This window comes from Cololabis saira, chromosome 20 (genome assembly GCF_033807715.1).
Source record: "Cololabis saira isolate AMF1-May2022 chromosome 20, fColSai1.1, whole genome shotgun sequence".
Lineage (NCBI taxonomy): Eukaryota > Metazoa > Chordata > Actinopteri > Beloniformes > Belonidae > Cololabis > Cololabis saira.
Window position 1 is genome coordinate 1,682,241 of NC_084606.1, and position 16,572 is coordinate 1,698,812.

Sequence of the window (16,572 nt, forward strand, 5' to 3'; positions counted from 1 at the left end):
GACAGAGCTGTAACAAGTCAAGACAGAGCTGCAACAAGTCAAGACAGAGCTGCAACAAGTCAAGACAGAGCTGCAACAAGTCAAGACAGAGCTGCAACAAGTCCAGACAGAGCTGTAACAAGTCAGGACATACCGCAACAAGTCAAGACAGAGCTGCAACAAGTCAAGACAGAGCTGCAACAAGTCAAGACAGAGCCGCAACAAGTCAAGACAGAGCTGCAACAAGTCAAGACAGAGCCGCAACAAGTGAAGACAGAGATGCAACAAGTCAAGACAGAGCTGCAACAAGTCAAGACAGAGTCAACAAGTCAAGACAGAGCTGTAACAAGTCAAGACAGAGCTGTAACAAGTCAAGACAGAGCTGTAACAAGTCAAGACAGAGCTGCAACAAGTCAAGACAGAGCCGCAACAAGTCAAGACAGAGCTGCAACAAGTCAAGACAGAGCCGCAACAAGTCAAGACAGAGATGCAACAAGTCAAGGCAGAGCTGCAACAAGTCAAGACAGAGTCAACAAGTCAAGACAGAGCTGCAACAAGTCAAGACAGAGTCAACAAGTCAAGACAGAGTCAACAAGTCAAGACAGAGCTGCAACAAGTCAAGACAGAGCTGCAACAAGTCAAGACAGAGTCAACAAGTCAAGGACAGAGCTGCAACAAGTCAAGACAGAGTCAACAAGTCAAGACAGAGTCAACAAGTCAAGACAGAGCTGCAACAAGTCAAGACAGAGTCAACAAGTCAAGACAGAGCTGCAACAAGTCAAGACAGAGTCAACAAGTCAAGACAGAGCTGCAACAAGTCAAGACAGAGCTGCAACAAGTCAAGACAGAGCTGCAACAAGTCAAGACAGAGCTGCAACAAGTCAAGACAGAGCTGCAACAAGTCAAGACAGAGCTGCAACAAGTCAAGACAGAGCTGCAACAAGTCAAGACAGAGCTGCAACAAGTCAAGACAGAGCTGCAACAAGTCAAGACAGAGCTGCAACAAGTCAAGACAGAGCTGCAACAAGTCAAGACAGAGCTGCAACAAGTCAAGACAGAGCTGCAACAAGTCAAGACAGAGCTGCAACAAGTCAAGACAGAGCTGCAACAAGTCAAGACAGAGCTGCAACAAGTCAAGACAGAGCCAACAAGTCAAGACAGAGCTGCAACAAGTCAAGACAGAGCTGCAACAAGTCAAGACAGAGCTGCAACAAGTCAAGACAGAGCCAACAAGTCAAGACAGAGGCTGCAACAAGTCAAGACAGAGTCAACAAGTCAAGACAGAGCCGCAACAAGTCAAGACAGAGCTGCAACAAGTCAAGACAGAGCTGCAACAAGTCAAGACAGAGCTGCAACAAGTCAAGACAGAGCCGCAACAAGTCAAGACAGAGCCGCAACAAGTCAAGACAGAGCTGCAACAAGTCAAGACAGAGTCAACAAGTCAAGACAGAGCTGCAACAAGTCAAGCCAGAGCTGCAACAAGTCAAGACAGAGCAGCAACAAGTCAAGACAGAGCTGCAACAATTAATTTAGAAAAAATATAGTAATTTACTGATGTGGAAAATAAGAAATTTACTCTTACTCTTACTTTTACTTAAAGTAAATTTAAAAGCATTTACTTTTGGATACTTAAAGGAGCTGTATGTAAGAGCAATGATAAAACGAATCATAAAATGACCCTGATATGTCAACAGACATTTAAAAATCATGTTCATTTCAAATACTTATGTCACTGACAACAGCACTCAAGCCAGAATATTCCAGTTTAAAAAGAGGAGTTGCAGCCCTCAACTGATGTTTATGTTGAAGCTCCACCCTCCACCTATCTCCCAATCACCAAGTCAGTATTGTTTCTGAAGCTCCACCCTCCACCTATCTCCCAATCACCAAGTCAGTATTGTTTCTGAAGCTCCACCCTCCACCTATCTCCCAATCACCAAGTCAGTATTGTTTCTGAAGCTCCACCCTCCACCTATCTCCCAATCACCAAGTCAGTATTGTTTCTGAAGCTCCACCCTCCACCTATCTCCAATCACCAAGTCAGAATGTTTCTGAAGCTCCACCCTCCCACCTATCTCCCAATCACCAAGTCAGTATTGTTTCTGAAGCTCCACCCTCCACCTATCTCCCAATCACCAAGTCAGTATTGTTTCTGAAGCTCCACCCTCCACCTATCTCCCAATCACCAAGTCAGTATTGTTTCTGAAGCTCCACCCTCCACCTATCTCCCAATCACCAAGTCAGTATTGTTTCTGAAGCTCCACCCTCCACCTATCTCCCAATCACCAAGTCAGTATTGTTTCTGAAGCTCACCCTCCACCTATCTCCCAATCACCAAGTCAGTATTGTTTCTGAAGCTCCACCCTCCACCTATCTCCCAATCACCAAGTCAGTATTGTTTCTGAAGCTCCACCCTCCACCTATCTCCCAATCACCAAGTCAGTATTGTTTCTGAAGCTCCACCCTCCACCTATCTCCCAATCACCAAGTCAGTATTGTTTCTGAAGCTCCACCTCCACCTATCTCCCAATCACCAAGTCAGTATTGTTTCTGAAGCTCCACCCTCCACCTATCTCCCAATCACCAAGTCAGTATTGTTTCTGAAGCTCCACCCTCCACCTATCTCCCAATCACCAAGTCAGTATTGTTTCTGAAGCTCCACCCTCCACCTATCTCCCAATCACCAAGTCAGTATTGTTTCTGAAGCTCCACCCTCCACCTATCTCCCAATCACCAAGTCAGTATTGTTTCTGAAGCTCCACCCTCCAACCCTATCTCCCAATCACCAAGTCAGTATTGTTTCTGAAGCTCCACCCTCCACCTATCTCCCAATCACCAAGTCAGTATTGTTTCTGAAGCTCCACCCTCCACCTATCTCCCAATCACCAAGTCAGTATTGTTTCTGAAGCTCCACCCTCCACCTATCTCCCAATCACCAAGTCAGTATTGTTTCTGAAGCTCCACCCTCCACCTATCTCCCAATCACCAAGTCAGTATTGTTTCTGAAGCTCCACCCTCCACCTATCTCCCAATCACCAAGTCAGTATTGTTTCTGAAGCTCCACCCTCCACCTATCTCCCAATCACCAAGTCAGTATTGTTTCTGAAGCTCCACCCTCCACCTATCTCCCAATCACCAAGTCAGTATTGTTTCTGAAGCTCCACCCTCCACCTATCTCCCAATCACCAAGTCAGTATTGTTTCTGAAGCTCCACCCTCCACCTATCTCCCAATCACCAAGTCAGTATTGTTTCTGAAGCTCACCCTCCACCTATCTCCCAATCACCAAGTCAGTATTGTTTCTGAAGCTCCACCCTCCACCTATCTCCCAATCACCAAGTCAGTATTGTTTCTGAAGCTCCACCCTCCACCTATCTCCCAATCACCAAGTCAGTATTGTTTCTGAAGCTCCACCCTCCACCTATCTCCCAATCACCAAGTCAGTATTGTTTCTGAAGCTCCACCCTCCACCTATCTCCCAATCACCAAGTCAGTATTGTTTCTGAAGCTCCACCCTCCACCTATCTCCCAATCACCAAGTCAGTATTGTTTCTGAAGCTCCACCCTCCACCTATCTCCCAATCACCAAGTCAGTATTGTTTCTGAAGCTCCACCCTCCACCTATCTCCCAATCACCAAGTCAGTATTGTTTCTGAAGCTCCACCCTCCACCTATCTCCCAATCACCAAGTCAGTATTGTTTCTGAAGCTCCACCCTCCACCTATCTCCCAATCACCAAGTCAGTATTGTTTCTGAAGCTCCACCCTCCACCTATCTCCAATCACCAAGTCAGTATTGTTTCTGAAGCTCCACCCTCCACCTATCTCCCAATCACCAAGTCAGTATTGTTTCTGAAGCTCCACCCTCCACCTATCTCCCAATCACCAAGTCAGTATTGTTTCTGAAGCTCCACCCTCCACCTATCTCCCAATCACCAAGTCAGTATTGTTTCTGAAGCTCCACCCTCCACCTATCTCCCAATCACCAAGTCAGTATTGTTTCTGAAGCTCCACCCTCCACCTATCTCCCAATCACCAAGTCAGTATTGTTTCTGAAGCTCCACCCTCCACCTATCTCCCAATCACCAAGTCAGTATTGTTTCTGAAGCTCCACCCTCCACCTATCTCCCAATCACCAAGTCAGTATTGTTTCTGAAGCTCCACCCTCCACCTATCTCCCAATCACCAAGTCAGTATTGTTTCTGAAGCTCCACCCTCCACCTATCTCCCAATCACCAAGTCAGTATTGTTTCTGAAGCTCCACCCTCCACCTATCTCCCAATCACCAAGTCAGTATTGTTTTCTGAAGCTCCACCCTCCACCTATCTCCCAATCACCAAGTCAGTATTGTTTCTGAAGCTCCACCCTCCACCTATCTCCCAATCACCAAGTCAGTATTGTTTCTGAAGCTCCACCCTCCACCTATCTCCCAATCACCAAGTCAGTATTGTTTCTGAAGCTCCACCTCCACCTATCTCCAATCACCAAGTCAGTATTGTTTCTGAAGCTCCACCCTCCACCTATCTCCCAATCACCAAGTCAGTATTGTTTCTGAAGCTCCACCCTCCACCTATCTCCCCAATCACCAAGTCAGTATTGTTTCTGAAGCTCCACCCTCCACCTATCTCCCAATCACCAAGTCAGTATTGTTCTGAAGCTCCACCCTCCACCTATCTCCCAATCACCAAGTCAGTATTGTTTCTGAAGCTCCACCCTCCACCTATCTCCCAATCACCAAGTCAGTATTGTTTCTGAAGCTCCACCCTCCACCTATCTCCCAATCACCAAGTCAGTATTGTTTCTGAAGCTCCACCCTCCACCTATCTCCCAATCACCAAGTCAGTATTGTTTCTGAAGCTCCACCCTCCACCTATCTCCCAATCACCAAGTCAGTATTGTTTCTGAAGCTCCACCCTCCACCTATCTCCAATCACCAAGTCAGTATTGTTTCTGAAGCTCCACCCTCCACCTATCTCCCAATCACCAAGTCAGTATTGTTTCTGAAGCTCCACCCTCCACCTATCTCCCAATCACCAAGTCAGTATTGTTTCTGAAGCTCCACCCTCCACCTATCTCCCAATCACCAAGTCAGTATTGTTTCTGAAGCTCCACCCTCCACCTATCTCCCAATCACCAAGTCAGTATTGTTTCTGAAGCTCCACCCTCCACCTATCTCCCAATCACCAAGTCAGTATTGTTTCTGAAGCTCCACCCTCCACCTATCTCCCAATCACCAAGTCAGTATTGTTTCTGAAGCTCCACCCTCCACCTATCTCCCAATCACCAAGGTCAGTATTGTTTCTGAAGCTCCACCCTCCACCTATCTCCCAATCACCAAGTCAGTATTGTTTCTGAAGCTCCACCCTCCACCTATCTCCCAATCACCAAGTCAGTATTGTTTCTGAAGCTCCACCCTCCACCTATCTCCCAATCACCAAGTCAGTATTGTTTCTGAAGCTCACCCTCCACCTATCTCCCAATCACCAAGTCAGTATTGTTTCTGAAGCTCCACCCTCCACCTATCTCCCAATCACCAAGTCAGTATTGTTTCTGAAGCTCCACCCTCCACCTATCTCCCAATCACCAAGTCAGTATTGTTTCTGAAGCTCCACCCTCCACCTATCTCCCAATCACCAAGTCAGTATTGTTTCTGAAGCTCCACCCTCCACCTATCTCCCAATCACCAAGTCAGTAATTGTTTCTGAAGCTCCACCCTCCACCTATCTCCCAATCACCAAGTCAGTATTGTTTCTGAAGCTCCACCCTCCACCTATCTCCCAATCACCAAGTCAGTATTGTTTCTGAAGCTCCACCCTCCACCTATCTCCCAATCACCAAGTCAGTATTGTTTCTGAAGCTCCACCCCTCCACCTATCTCCCAATCACCAAGTCAGTATTGTTTCTGAAGCTCCACCCTCCACCTATCTCCCAATCACCAAGTCAGTATTGTTTCTGAAGCTCCACCCTCCACCTATCTCCCAATCACCAAGTCAGTATTGTTTCTGAAGCTCCACCCTCCACCTATCTCCCAATCACCAAGTCAGTATTGTTTCTGAAGCTCCACCCTCCACCTATCTCCCAATCACCAAGTCAGTATTGTTTCTGAAGCTCCACCCTCCACCTATCTCCCAATCACCAAGTCAGTATTGTTTCTGAAGCTCCACCCTCCACCTATCTCCCAATCACCAAGTCAGTATTGTTTCTGAAGCTCCACCCTCCACCTATCTCCCAATCACCAAGTCAGTATTGTTTCTGAAGCTCCACCCTCCACCTATCTCCCAATCACCAAGTCAGTATTGTTTCTGAAGCTCCACCCTCCACCTATCTCCCAATCACCAAGTCAGTATTGTTTCTGAAGCTCCACCCTCCACCTATCTCCCAATCACCAAGTCAGTATTGTTTCTGAAGCTCCACCCTCCACCTATCTCCCAATCACCAAGTCAGTATTGTTTCTGAAGCTCCACCCTCCACCTATCTCCCAATCACCAAGTCAGTATTGTTTCTGAAGCTCCACCCTCCACCTATCTCCCAATCACCAAGTCAGTATTGTTTCTGAAGCTCCACCCTCCACCTATCTCCCAATCACCAAGTCAGTATTGTTTCTGAAGCTCGCACCCTCCACCTATCTCCCAATCACCAAGTCAGTATTGTTTCTGAAGCTCCACCCTCCACCTATCTCCCAATCACCAAGTCAGTATTGTTTCTGAAGCTCCACCCTCCACCTATCTCCCAATCACCAAGTCAGTATTGTTTCTGAAGCTCCACCCTCCACCTATCTCCCAATCACCAAGTCAGTATTGTTTCTGAAGCTCCACCCTCCACCTATCTCCCAATCACCAAGTCAGTATTGTTTCTGAAAGCTCCACCCTCCACCTATCTCCCAATCACCAAGTCAGTATTGTTTCTGAAGCTCCACCCTCCACCTATCTCCCAATCACCAAGTCAGTATTGTTTCTGAAGCTCCACCCTCCACCTATCTCCCAATCACCAAGTCAGTATTGTTTCTGAAGCTCCACCCTCCACCTATCTCCAATCACCAAGTCAGTATTGTTTCTGAAGCTCCACCCTCCACCAATCTCCCAATCACCAAGGTCAGTATTGTTCTGAAGCTCCACCCTCCACCTATCTCCCAATCACCAAGTCATATTGTTTCTGAAGCTCCACCCTCCACACCCTCCACCTATCTCCCAATCACCAAGTCAGTATTGTTTCTGAAGCTCCACCCTCCACCTATCTCCCAATCACCAAGTCAGTATTGTTTCTGAAGCTCCACCCTCCACCTATCTCCCAATCACCAAGTCAGTATTGTTTCTGAAGCTCCACCCTCCACCTATCTCCCAATCACCAAGTCAGTATTGTTTCTGAAGCTCCACCCTCCACCTATCTCCCAATCACCAAGTCAGTATTGTTTCTGAAGCTCCACCCTCCACCTATCTCCCAATCACCAAGTCAGTATTGTTTCTGAAGCTCCACCCTCCACCTATCTCCCAATCACCAAGTCAGTATTGTTTCTGAAGCTCCACCCTCCACCTATCTCCCAATCACCAAGTCAGTATTGTTTCTGAAGCTCCACCCTCCACCTATCTCCCAATCACCAAGTCAGTATTGTTTCTGAAGCTCCACCCTCCACCTATCTCCCAATCACCAAGTCAGTATTGTTTCTGAAGCTCCACCCTCCACCTATCTCCCAATCACCAAGTCAGTATTGTTTCTGAAGCTCCACCCTCCACCTATCTCCCAATCACCAAGTCAGTATTGTTTCTGAAGCTCCACCCTCCACCTATCTCCCAATCACCAAGTCAGTATTGTTTCTGAAGCTCCACCCTCCACCTATCTCCCAATCACCAAGTCAGTATTGTTTCTGAAGCTCCACCCTCCACCTATCTCCCAATCACCAAGTCAGTATTGTTTCTGAAGCTCCACCCTCCACCTATCTCCCAATCACCAAGTCAGTATTGTTTCTGAAGCTCCACCCTCCACCTATCTCCCAATCACCAAGTCAGTATTGTTTCTGAAGCTCCACCCTCCACCTATCTCCCAATCACCAAGTCAGTATTGTTTCTGAAGCTCCACCCTCCACCTATCTCCCAATCACCAAGTCAGTATTGTTTCTGAAGCTCCACCCTCCACCTATCTCCCAATCACCAAGTCAGTATTGTTTCTGAAGCTCCACCCTCCACCTATCTCCCAATCACCAAGTCAGTATTGTTTCTGAAGCTCCACCCTCCACCTATCTCCCAATCACCAAGTCAGTATTGTTTCTGAAGCTCCACCCTCCACCTATCTCCCAATCACCAAGTCAGTATTGTTTCTGAAGCTCCACCCTCCACCTATCTCCCAATCACCAAGTCAGTATTGTTTCTGAAGCTCCACCCTCCACCTATCTCCCAATCACCAAGTCAGTATTGTTTCTGAAGCTCCACCCTCCACCTATCTCCCAATCACCAAGTCAGTATTGTTTCTGAAGCTCCACCCTCCACCTATCTCCCAATCACCAAGTCAGTATTGTTTCTGAAGCTCCACCCTCCACCTATCTCCCAATCACCAAGTCAGTATTGTTTCTGAAGCTCCACCCTCCACCTATCTCCCAATCACCAAGTCAGTATTGTTTCTGAAGCTCCACCCTCCACCTATCTCCCAATCACCAAGTCAGTATTGTTTCTGAAGCTCCACCCTCCACCTATCTCCCAATCACCAAGTCAGTATTGTTTCTGAAGCTCCACCCTCCACCTATCTCCCAATCACCAAGTCAGTATTGTTTCTGAAGCTCCACCCTCCACCTATCTCCCAATCACCAAGTCAGTATTGTTTCTGAAGCTCCACCCTCCACCTATCTCCCAATCACCAAGTCAGTATTGTTTCTGAAGCTCCACCCCTCCACCTATCTCCCAATCACCAAGTCAGTATTGTTTCTGAAGCTCCACCCTCCACCTATCTCCCAATCACCAAGTCAGTATTGTTTCTGAAGCTCCACCCTCCACCTATCTCCCAATCACCAAGTCAGTATTGTTTCTGAAGCTCCACCCTCCACCTATCTCCCAATCACCAAGTCAGTATTGTTTCTGAAGCTCCACCCTCCACCTATCTCCCAATCACCAAGTCAGTATTGTTTCTGAAGCCTCCACCCTCCACCTATCTCCCAATCACCAAGTCAGTATTGTTTCTGAAGCTCCACCCTCCACCTATCTCCCCAATCACCAAGTCAGTATTGTTTCTGAAGCTCCAACCCTCCACCTATCTCCCAATCACCAAGTTCAGTATTGTTTCTGAAGCTCCACCCTCCACCCTATCTCCCAATCACCAAGTCAGTATTGTTTCTGAAGCTCCACCCTCCACCTATCTCCCAATCACCAAGTCAGTATTGTTTCTGAAGCTCCACCCTCCACCTATCTCCCAATCACCAAGTCAGTATTGTTTCTGAAGCTCCACCCTCCACCTATCTCCCAATCACCAAGTCAGTATTGTTTCTGAAGCTCCACCCTCCACCTATCTCCCAATCACCAAGTTCAGTATTCTATCTCCCAATCACCAAGTCAGTATTGTTTCTGAAGCTCCACCCTCCACCTGTCTCCCAATCACCAAGTCAGTATTGTTTCTGAAGCTCCACCCTCCACCTGTCTCCCAATCACCAAGTCAGTATTGTTTCTGAAGCTCCACCCTCCACCTGTCTCCCAATCACCAAGTCAGTATTGTTTCTGAAGCTCCACCCTCCACCTGTCTCCCAATCACCAAGTCAGTATTGTTTCTGAAGCTCCACCCTCCACCTGTCTCCCAATCACCAAGTCAGTATTGTTTCTGAAGCTCCACCCTCCACCTATCTCCCAATCACCAAGTCAGTATTGTTTCTGAAGCTCCACCCTCCACCTATCTCCCAATCACCAAGTCAGTATTGTTTCTGAAGCTCCACCCTCCACCTATCTCCCAATCACCAAGTCAGTATTGTTTCTGAAGCTCCACCCTCCACCTATCTCCCAATCACCAAGTCAGTATTGTTTCTGAAGCTCCACCCTCCACCTATCTCCCAATCACCAAGTCAGTATTGTTTCTGAAGCTCCACCCTCCACCTGTCTCCCAATCACCAAGTCAGTATTGTTTCTGAAGCTCCACCCTCCACCTGTCTCCCAATCACCAAGTCAGTATTGTTTCTGAAGCTCCACCCTCCACCTGTCTCCCAATCACCAAGTCAGTATTGTTTCTGAAGCTCCACCCTCCACCTGTCTCCCAATCACCAAGTCAGTATTGTTTCTGAAGCTCCACCCTCCACCTGTCTCCCAATCACCAAGTCAGTATTGTTTCTGAAGCTCCACCCTCCACCTATCTCCCAATCACCAAGTCAGTATTGTTTCTGAAGCTCCACCCTCCACCTATCTCCCAATCACCAAGTCAGTATTGTTTCTGAAGCTCCACCCTCCACCTATCTCCCAATCACCAAGTCAGTATTGTTTCTGAAGCTCCACCCTCCACCTGTCTCCCAATCACCAAGTCAGTATTGTTTCTGAAGCTCCACCCTCCACCTATCTCCCAATCACCAAGTCAGTATTGTTTCTGAAGCTCCACCCTCCACCTATCTCCCAATCACCAAGTCAGTATTGTTTCTGAAGCTCCACCCTCCACCTATCTCCCAATCACCAAGTCAGTATTGTTTCTGAAGCTCCACCCTCCACCTATCTCCCAATCACCAAGTCAGTATTGTTTCTGAAGCTCCACCCTCCACCTATCTCCCAATCACCAAGTCAGTATTGTTTCGGCATCCGGGTTGCCAGCTCGGCTCTAATTATGGCAGCCATGGCAGCCTACATTCCTGCTGCATTCTGCAGCCTACCTGGCAACCTCTGGTCGGGGGGAGGAGGGGGAGGGAACACGCCGCTCAACAATATTTTGAAAGTGACTGCAGTACCAGTTTTGGACATTTCTTACAGACGGCTCCTTTAAGTACCTTTAAAAGCAAGTACTTTTCTACTCTTACTCGAGTAATATTTTGACTGAGCTACTTTTACTTGTAACAGAGTAAATTTTGACCAGTAGTATTTGTACTCTTACTCAAGTACTGGGGTCGAGTACTCTGTCCACCTCTGCATATATGTTTTCTCTTTGTGCGCCGCGCATTGTGTGTCTGTCTGCCTGTCTGGCCAGCTGAATCCTAAGGGCACTAGGACCGTATGCAGTGCTCATGTTACACATGTAAAAGGATGACAGAAGATGTCCTGGTTCTGCTGTCTTTATTGCACAGAACACTGCAAATATAACAAAAACAGTTTGTGATCAGTATAGGCTCTGTGTCTTTCTCCTGACCGTACCACGTTCTATATCGGAGTTTTCACTCTTGTACGCCAGGATTAAAACTAAAAATAATATAATACAGTAAAACTATTACTGACAGGAAATCAAATGAATACTAAATGCAAAACATAACATAACAGACTCCATATATCAGCTGCTTTTATCATTTATAAATCTCTGCAAACCTATGCAACAAGAACAATAAACATTATAGTAATGTCACTGATATTACAGTGTGACGTCATTTATATGTGTTCCCACCCACACAATGCTCTCAAGCCTGCGGCTAGCCTCGGGACGTGGCTAAATTAGCAGCTAAAGCTAACAACAGATATCTGTCTCGGCATGAAACAAATAATAAGAAGAAATGGCCTGATAAATGATAAATGACTAAACATAAATATATATGGCGCTTGTGCACTTTTCCTCACCTGCAAATATAACAAAAACAGTTTGTGATCAGTATAGGCTCTGTGTTCTTGTCCTGACCGTACCATGTTCTATATCGGAGTTTTCACTCTTGTACGCCAGGATTACAGCGTCGTCATTCCCATTCCCAAGCCTACACTGACACCTACTGGCAAAGTGGGTATTACCCTACGTTTAATCACAGGTGAAGCAGGTTCTTACAAGTAACTGTATTAAATAAGAAAAATAATGGTTGGGGGGGGCAAGTTAATTAAAAGAACTAATAAAATAATAATAATGGACATCTCCAGGGTGCCACACTCACGTGCTTATGTGCGTGTGATTCAGTCTCTGTGTGTGTGTATGGGCGTGCGCGCGCGATGTGGGTGTGCTGCGTTGGTTTGTGAGGAAGTGAAACGCGTGCCAATATTTACATCTAGTCTCGCACGGAAAAATGAGCGCTGCTGCAGCAGCAGCGCTCATTTTTCCGTTTGTGTGTGTGTGTGTGTGTGTGTGTGTGTGTGTGTGTGTGTGTGTGTGTGTGTGTTTGCTTTCAGTGTTATATATTGCACCTTGTTGATTTGTTGTTCAGAAGATTTTGCAATTCTGATTTGCACTTTTTTTGTTGGAAAAAAAAGAAATGTTACTGTAAAGTTAGTAAGTTTCAAATAAGTAGGCTAGGCAATAACCTAAAACTGTTTGCACAACATGGTTGCACTAGTGGGCCTACGATTTAATTGATAATTGCTGTTATACTGTTTACATTGTTTTAAACTGTTAAAACACAAAAAAATGAGACAGCAATTGTCATCTTCTTATTCTGCACATTGTGCCAAAAATAAATACATACTTGAACTATAAGTGTCTCACATGTATACCTCAAATACCAAACTGAGTTGTTATTAGAATCTTGTTACTGTAAGTGTATTTAGTGTAATACAGTAGCCTAATGTGTTTGTATAGTCTGTTATAGCTATTGTGCCAAAATGCTGTTATTTATGCGTTTTTGACCCCCAAAAACCCCAACATTTTTTGGTGTCCCTCATTTGCAACTCTGGATTTTGGCAACCCTAGTCGGGGATGCTACACTCATTTTCACAGTTTCTAAATCACCAGCAAAACCTTCAATGTTTCACCAACATTCGTTAATTTCTGTCATGGAAATGATGTTCACGTCACAGATTAAGAACCAGAGGAACCAGACCGTTTTTTTGTTAGCTGTTGTTTATTTATCTCCATGCAACAACCAGTCAGGACATTAACCTGCACAGCCACGTGTGCTACTTGGAGCTCAGCTCAGCTAAGCTGAGCTAATGCTAACGCCGTTGTTTCCCCGCTACAGACACCAGGACACGTATCCCACAATGCATCGGGGCAGAATGAATGAAGGTTTAGAACAAAGTTCATTCGGCGTCTGCAGAGAGTTTACAATCGTACAATCGTAGAAAAGTGACATCATCGCTCCACCGTAAAACTCTGAAAATATTATTCAACTCTGGTCGGAAAACAGCGACACGGAAGAGGTAGACGAAAAATAGAAAAATAGAGATATAATACAAACATAGAGATATTTTACAAACATAGAGATATGTTACAAACATAAACTCCCGCTAGCTCAGTTAATAAATATAACTATTAATACTTCCTTCTCAGGTCCAACAGACCACATACTGGCTTTTCAAAATAAAAGTGTCACAAAATGTAATATGTAAACGAGGCATTTCAAAATAAAAGGGTCATACATGGAATTACACAATAAAAGTGCCAAAAGTGTAATAAATAAACGAGGCATTTCAAAATAAAAGTGTCATAAAATGTAATAGGTAAACGAGGCATTTCAAAATAAAAGTGTCATAAAATGTAATAGGTAAACGAGGCATTTCAAAATAAAAGTGTCATAAAATGTAATAAATAAACGAGGCATTTCAAAATAAAAGTGTGATAAAATGTAATATGTAAACGGGGAATTTCAAAATAAAAGTGTCATAAATGGAATTGCAAAATAAAAGTGTCCTGAAATGTAATACGAGTCATTTCAAAATAAGTGTCTGGAATGTAATACGAGTCATTTCAAAATAAGTGTCTGGAATGTAATACGAGTCATTTCAAAATAAGTGTCATGAAGTGTAATATGTAAACGAGGAATTTCAAAATAAAAGTGTCATCAAGTGTTATACGTAAACGAGGCATTTCAAAATAAAAGTGTCACAAAATGTAATATGTAAACGAGGAATTTCAAAATAAAAGTGTCATACATGGAATTACAAAATAAAATTGTCATCAAGTGTTATACGTAAACGAGGCATTTCAAAATAAGTGTGTCACAAAATGTAATACGAGTCATTTCAAAATAAAAGTGTCACAAAATGTAATATCCATACGAGGCATTTCAAAATAAAAGTGTCATTTTACAAAATAATTCCAAAATAAAAGCATGATGAACAACATCACGACAATCTGACGTCACAGTCACGGTTTCGTCACGTCCTCATGCAGAAACGTCACATGACTTTACAGGAAGTCCTCCGCGCATGCGCAGCTGTCAGTCAACACCTGCGTGACGTCACCAGCTCCTCAGAGCGTGCACGCGCCGGTGCGGGGTTCAGCGCCAGCGTGCACGCGGCCATCACCTGCGCGCGCAGCTGCTGCTTGACGTGCACGCGCCCGTGCCTCTTGCGCTCGTCGCTGCGCGCGAACCTCTTCCCGCACACGTCGCACGGGAACGGCTTCTCGCCCGTGTGCGTGCGCGTGTGCGTGGTCAGGTGGTCGCTGCGGCTGAAGGTGCGCGCGCAGATCGCGCACGCAAAGGGCTTGTGGCCCGTGTGCACGCGCACGTGCCGGTTCAGCTCGTCGGAGCGCGAGAAGCGGCGCGCGCAGCCGTGCACGCTGCACGGGAACGGCTTCACGCCCCTGGGGGCCCCGGGGGGCCCCCTCTTCCTCCTGGGGGGGGCGCTCCTGCTGGGGGCCCCCGGGGCCCCCTGGGGCGGGAGCGCGCCCTGCAGCAGCAGGGAGAGCAGATGCGCGTCCCCGCCCTGCAGCGGCCCGGTGATGACGTAGCAGCCGGGGTCCCCCCCCGTGGGGGCGGGCGGGGGCCCCAGGCCCTTCAGCCAGTCCTCCAGCGGCTCCTGCTTCAGCAGGGAGTCCAGAAGCTCCAGGGCGGGCAGCGGGGCGACGGCCTCCGCCGCGGCCGGGAAAGGCGCCTCGATCCCGGGCACGGAGCCCCGCGAGCAGCCGCCGCCGCAGCCGGAGCTCCGGAACTCGCTCTTCACGAGCAGCTGCGGGGCCGCAGGGGCGGCGGGGGCGGGGGCCGGGGCGGGGGGGCCCTGCTGGGGGGGGCCCTGGCCCTCCTGCTGCCACCGCGTCTGCTCCATCTCGGTGCAGATCCCCACGATCTCCGTGATCATGGTGAGGATGGCGTCGGCGGTGCTGCTCAGGGCCGGGGCCGGGGAGGGGGAGCGGGGCTCCAGGGGCTCCGGGGAGGGGGGCCCCTGCTCCGGGAACAACAGCCCCCCCGCAGCCTCGTACTCCTGCAGGGACGGGGAGAAAAGCGCGTCCGAGGAGCAGTCGCTGAAGTCGGAGAAGAAGTCCGAGTCGGAGGCGTCGGTTCCCGGGGAGAAAACTGGGGAGAGAGGGGGGGATTATTTATTTATTCATTCATTTTTATTACATACAATACAAACAACAACAAAAGACGTGTGTGTGTGTGTGTGTGTGTGTGTGTGTGTGTGTGTGTGTGTGTGTGTGTGTGTGTGTGTGTGTGTGTGTGTGTGTGTGTGTGTGTGTGTGTTTAATATAATGAAAGTAGATGATTAAATTAAGAATATTAATTTGAAAAATAAAGAAATAAAGAAATACATAATTATAGAATGATATAATACAGCACTATATAATATAAAGTAATATATGTAATACTATAATAGCATATAATAATATCATAATATCCTAATATAATATATTTTTTATAGTATTAAGATAAGATAAATAATAATTAATATATTAATTAATTATATATATTATATTATATAATATATATCATTATATTAATTATAATGATATATATATTATATTATATAATATATATCATTATATTAATATATTAATTATAATTATATATATTATGTTATATATATTATATAATATATATAATTATAATAATATATTAATTATATATATTATATAATATCGTCCTGCAGGACCTGATCACTCACCGTGGGAGGAGAAGGGAGAGCCCGCGGGGCTCGAACTCGCGCTGCTGTCCATCCAGGCGGAGCAGGCGTCCTCGAAGTCCGACATGAAGCTGTCGTCGCGCCGCAGCAGCATCCCGGTTCTCCCGCTCTATATACGGTTCTCTGGTTCTCCCGGTCTAAACGGTTCCTAGTTCTCCGGTTCTCCCGGTATATACGGTTCTCTGTTACTTCTAGTTCTCTGGTTCTCCTAGTTCTCCCGGTTCGGGGTTCGGGGTTCCCTCCAGTCCTGTATCCGCGCTTATTCCGAGCTGGTGCTGATGCTGAGGAGGAAGATGCGGAGGAAGATGCTGAGGATGCTCTTATATACCCTCCGTCTCCATGGAAACGGCCCGGCCTCCCCGCCGCTGATTGGCCGGACAGCGAGGATTCCCCCCGCCGAACCGAAACCTCCGTCCAGCGGCCCAAACATGGCCCGCTTCCGGCCGTGACGTCAGGAGCGGGGACGCGGGGATTCCCTCCCAAAGCCTTATAAGGACAGGCGGCGGCGGCGACGCGGTAACGCGGGAGATGGAGAGATGGAGAGGGGGAGGGCGGGAGATGAGAGGGGGAGGGCGGGGTCGGGGGTTCCCTCACTGCGGCAGGAGTTACACAAGCACCGGGTTTACCATGGATGGAGAGAAAAGAGAGAAATAAACAAAAATAAACCATGTTTACCACCGG

At 46.8% G+C, this 16,572-nt stretch overlaps 1 protein-coding gene across 1 annotated transcript; it reads right to left on the reverse strand.

The window, feature by feature from the left end:
- Positions 1–14,072: 14,072 nt before the first annotated feature.
- LOC133420904 (early growth response protein 4-like) lies at positions 14,073–16,166 on the reverse strand. The gene is made up of 2 exons (XM_061710785.1): positions 15,874–16,166; positions 14,073–15,284 (listed from the first exon to the last, which is right to left on the reverse strand). The coding sequence occupies exons 1-2, from the start codon at positions 15,983–15,985 to the stop codon at positions 14,212–14,214; spliced, it is 1,185 nt and encodes a 394-aa protein (XP_061566769.1). The 5' UTR covers positions 15,986–16,166; the 3' UTR covers positions 14,073–14,211.
- Between the last annotated feature and the right edge of the window lie 406 nt (positions 16,167–16,572).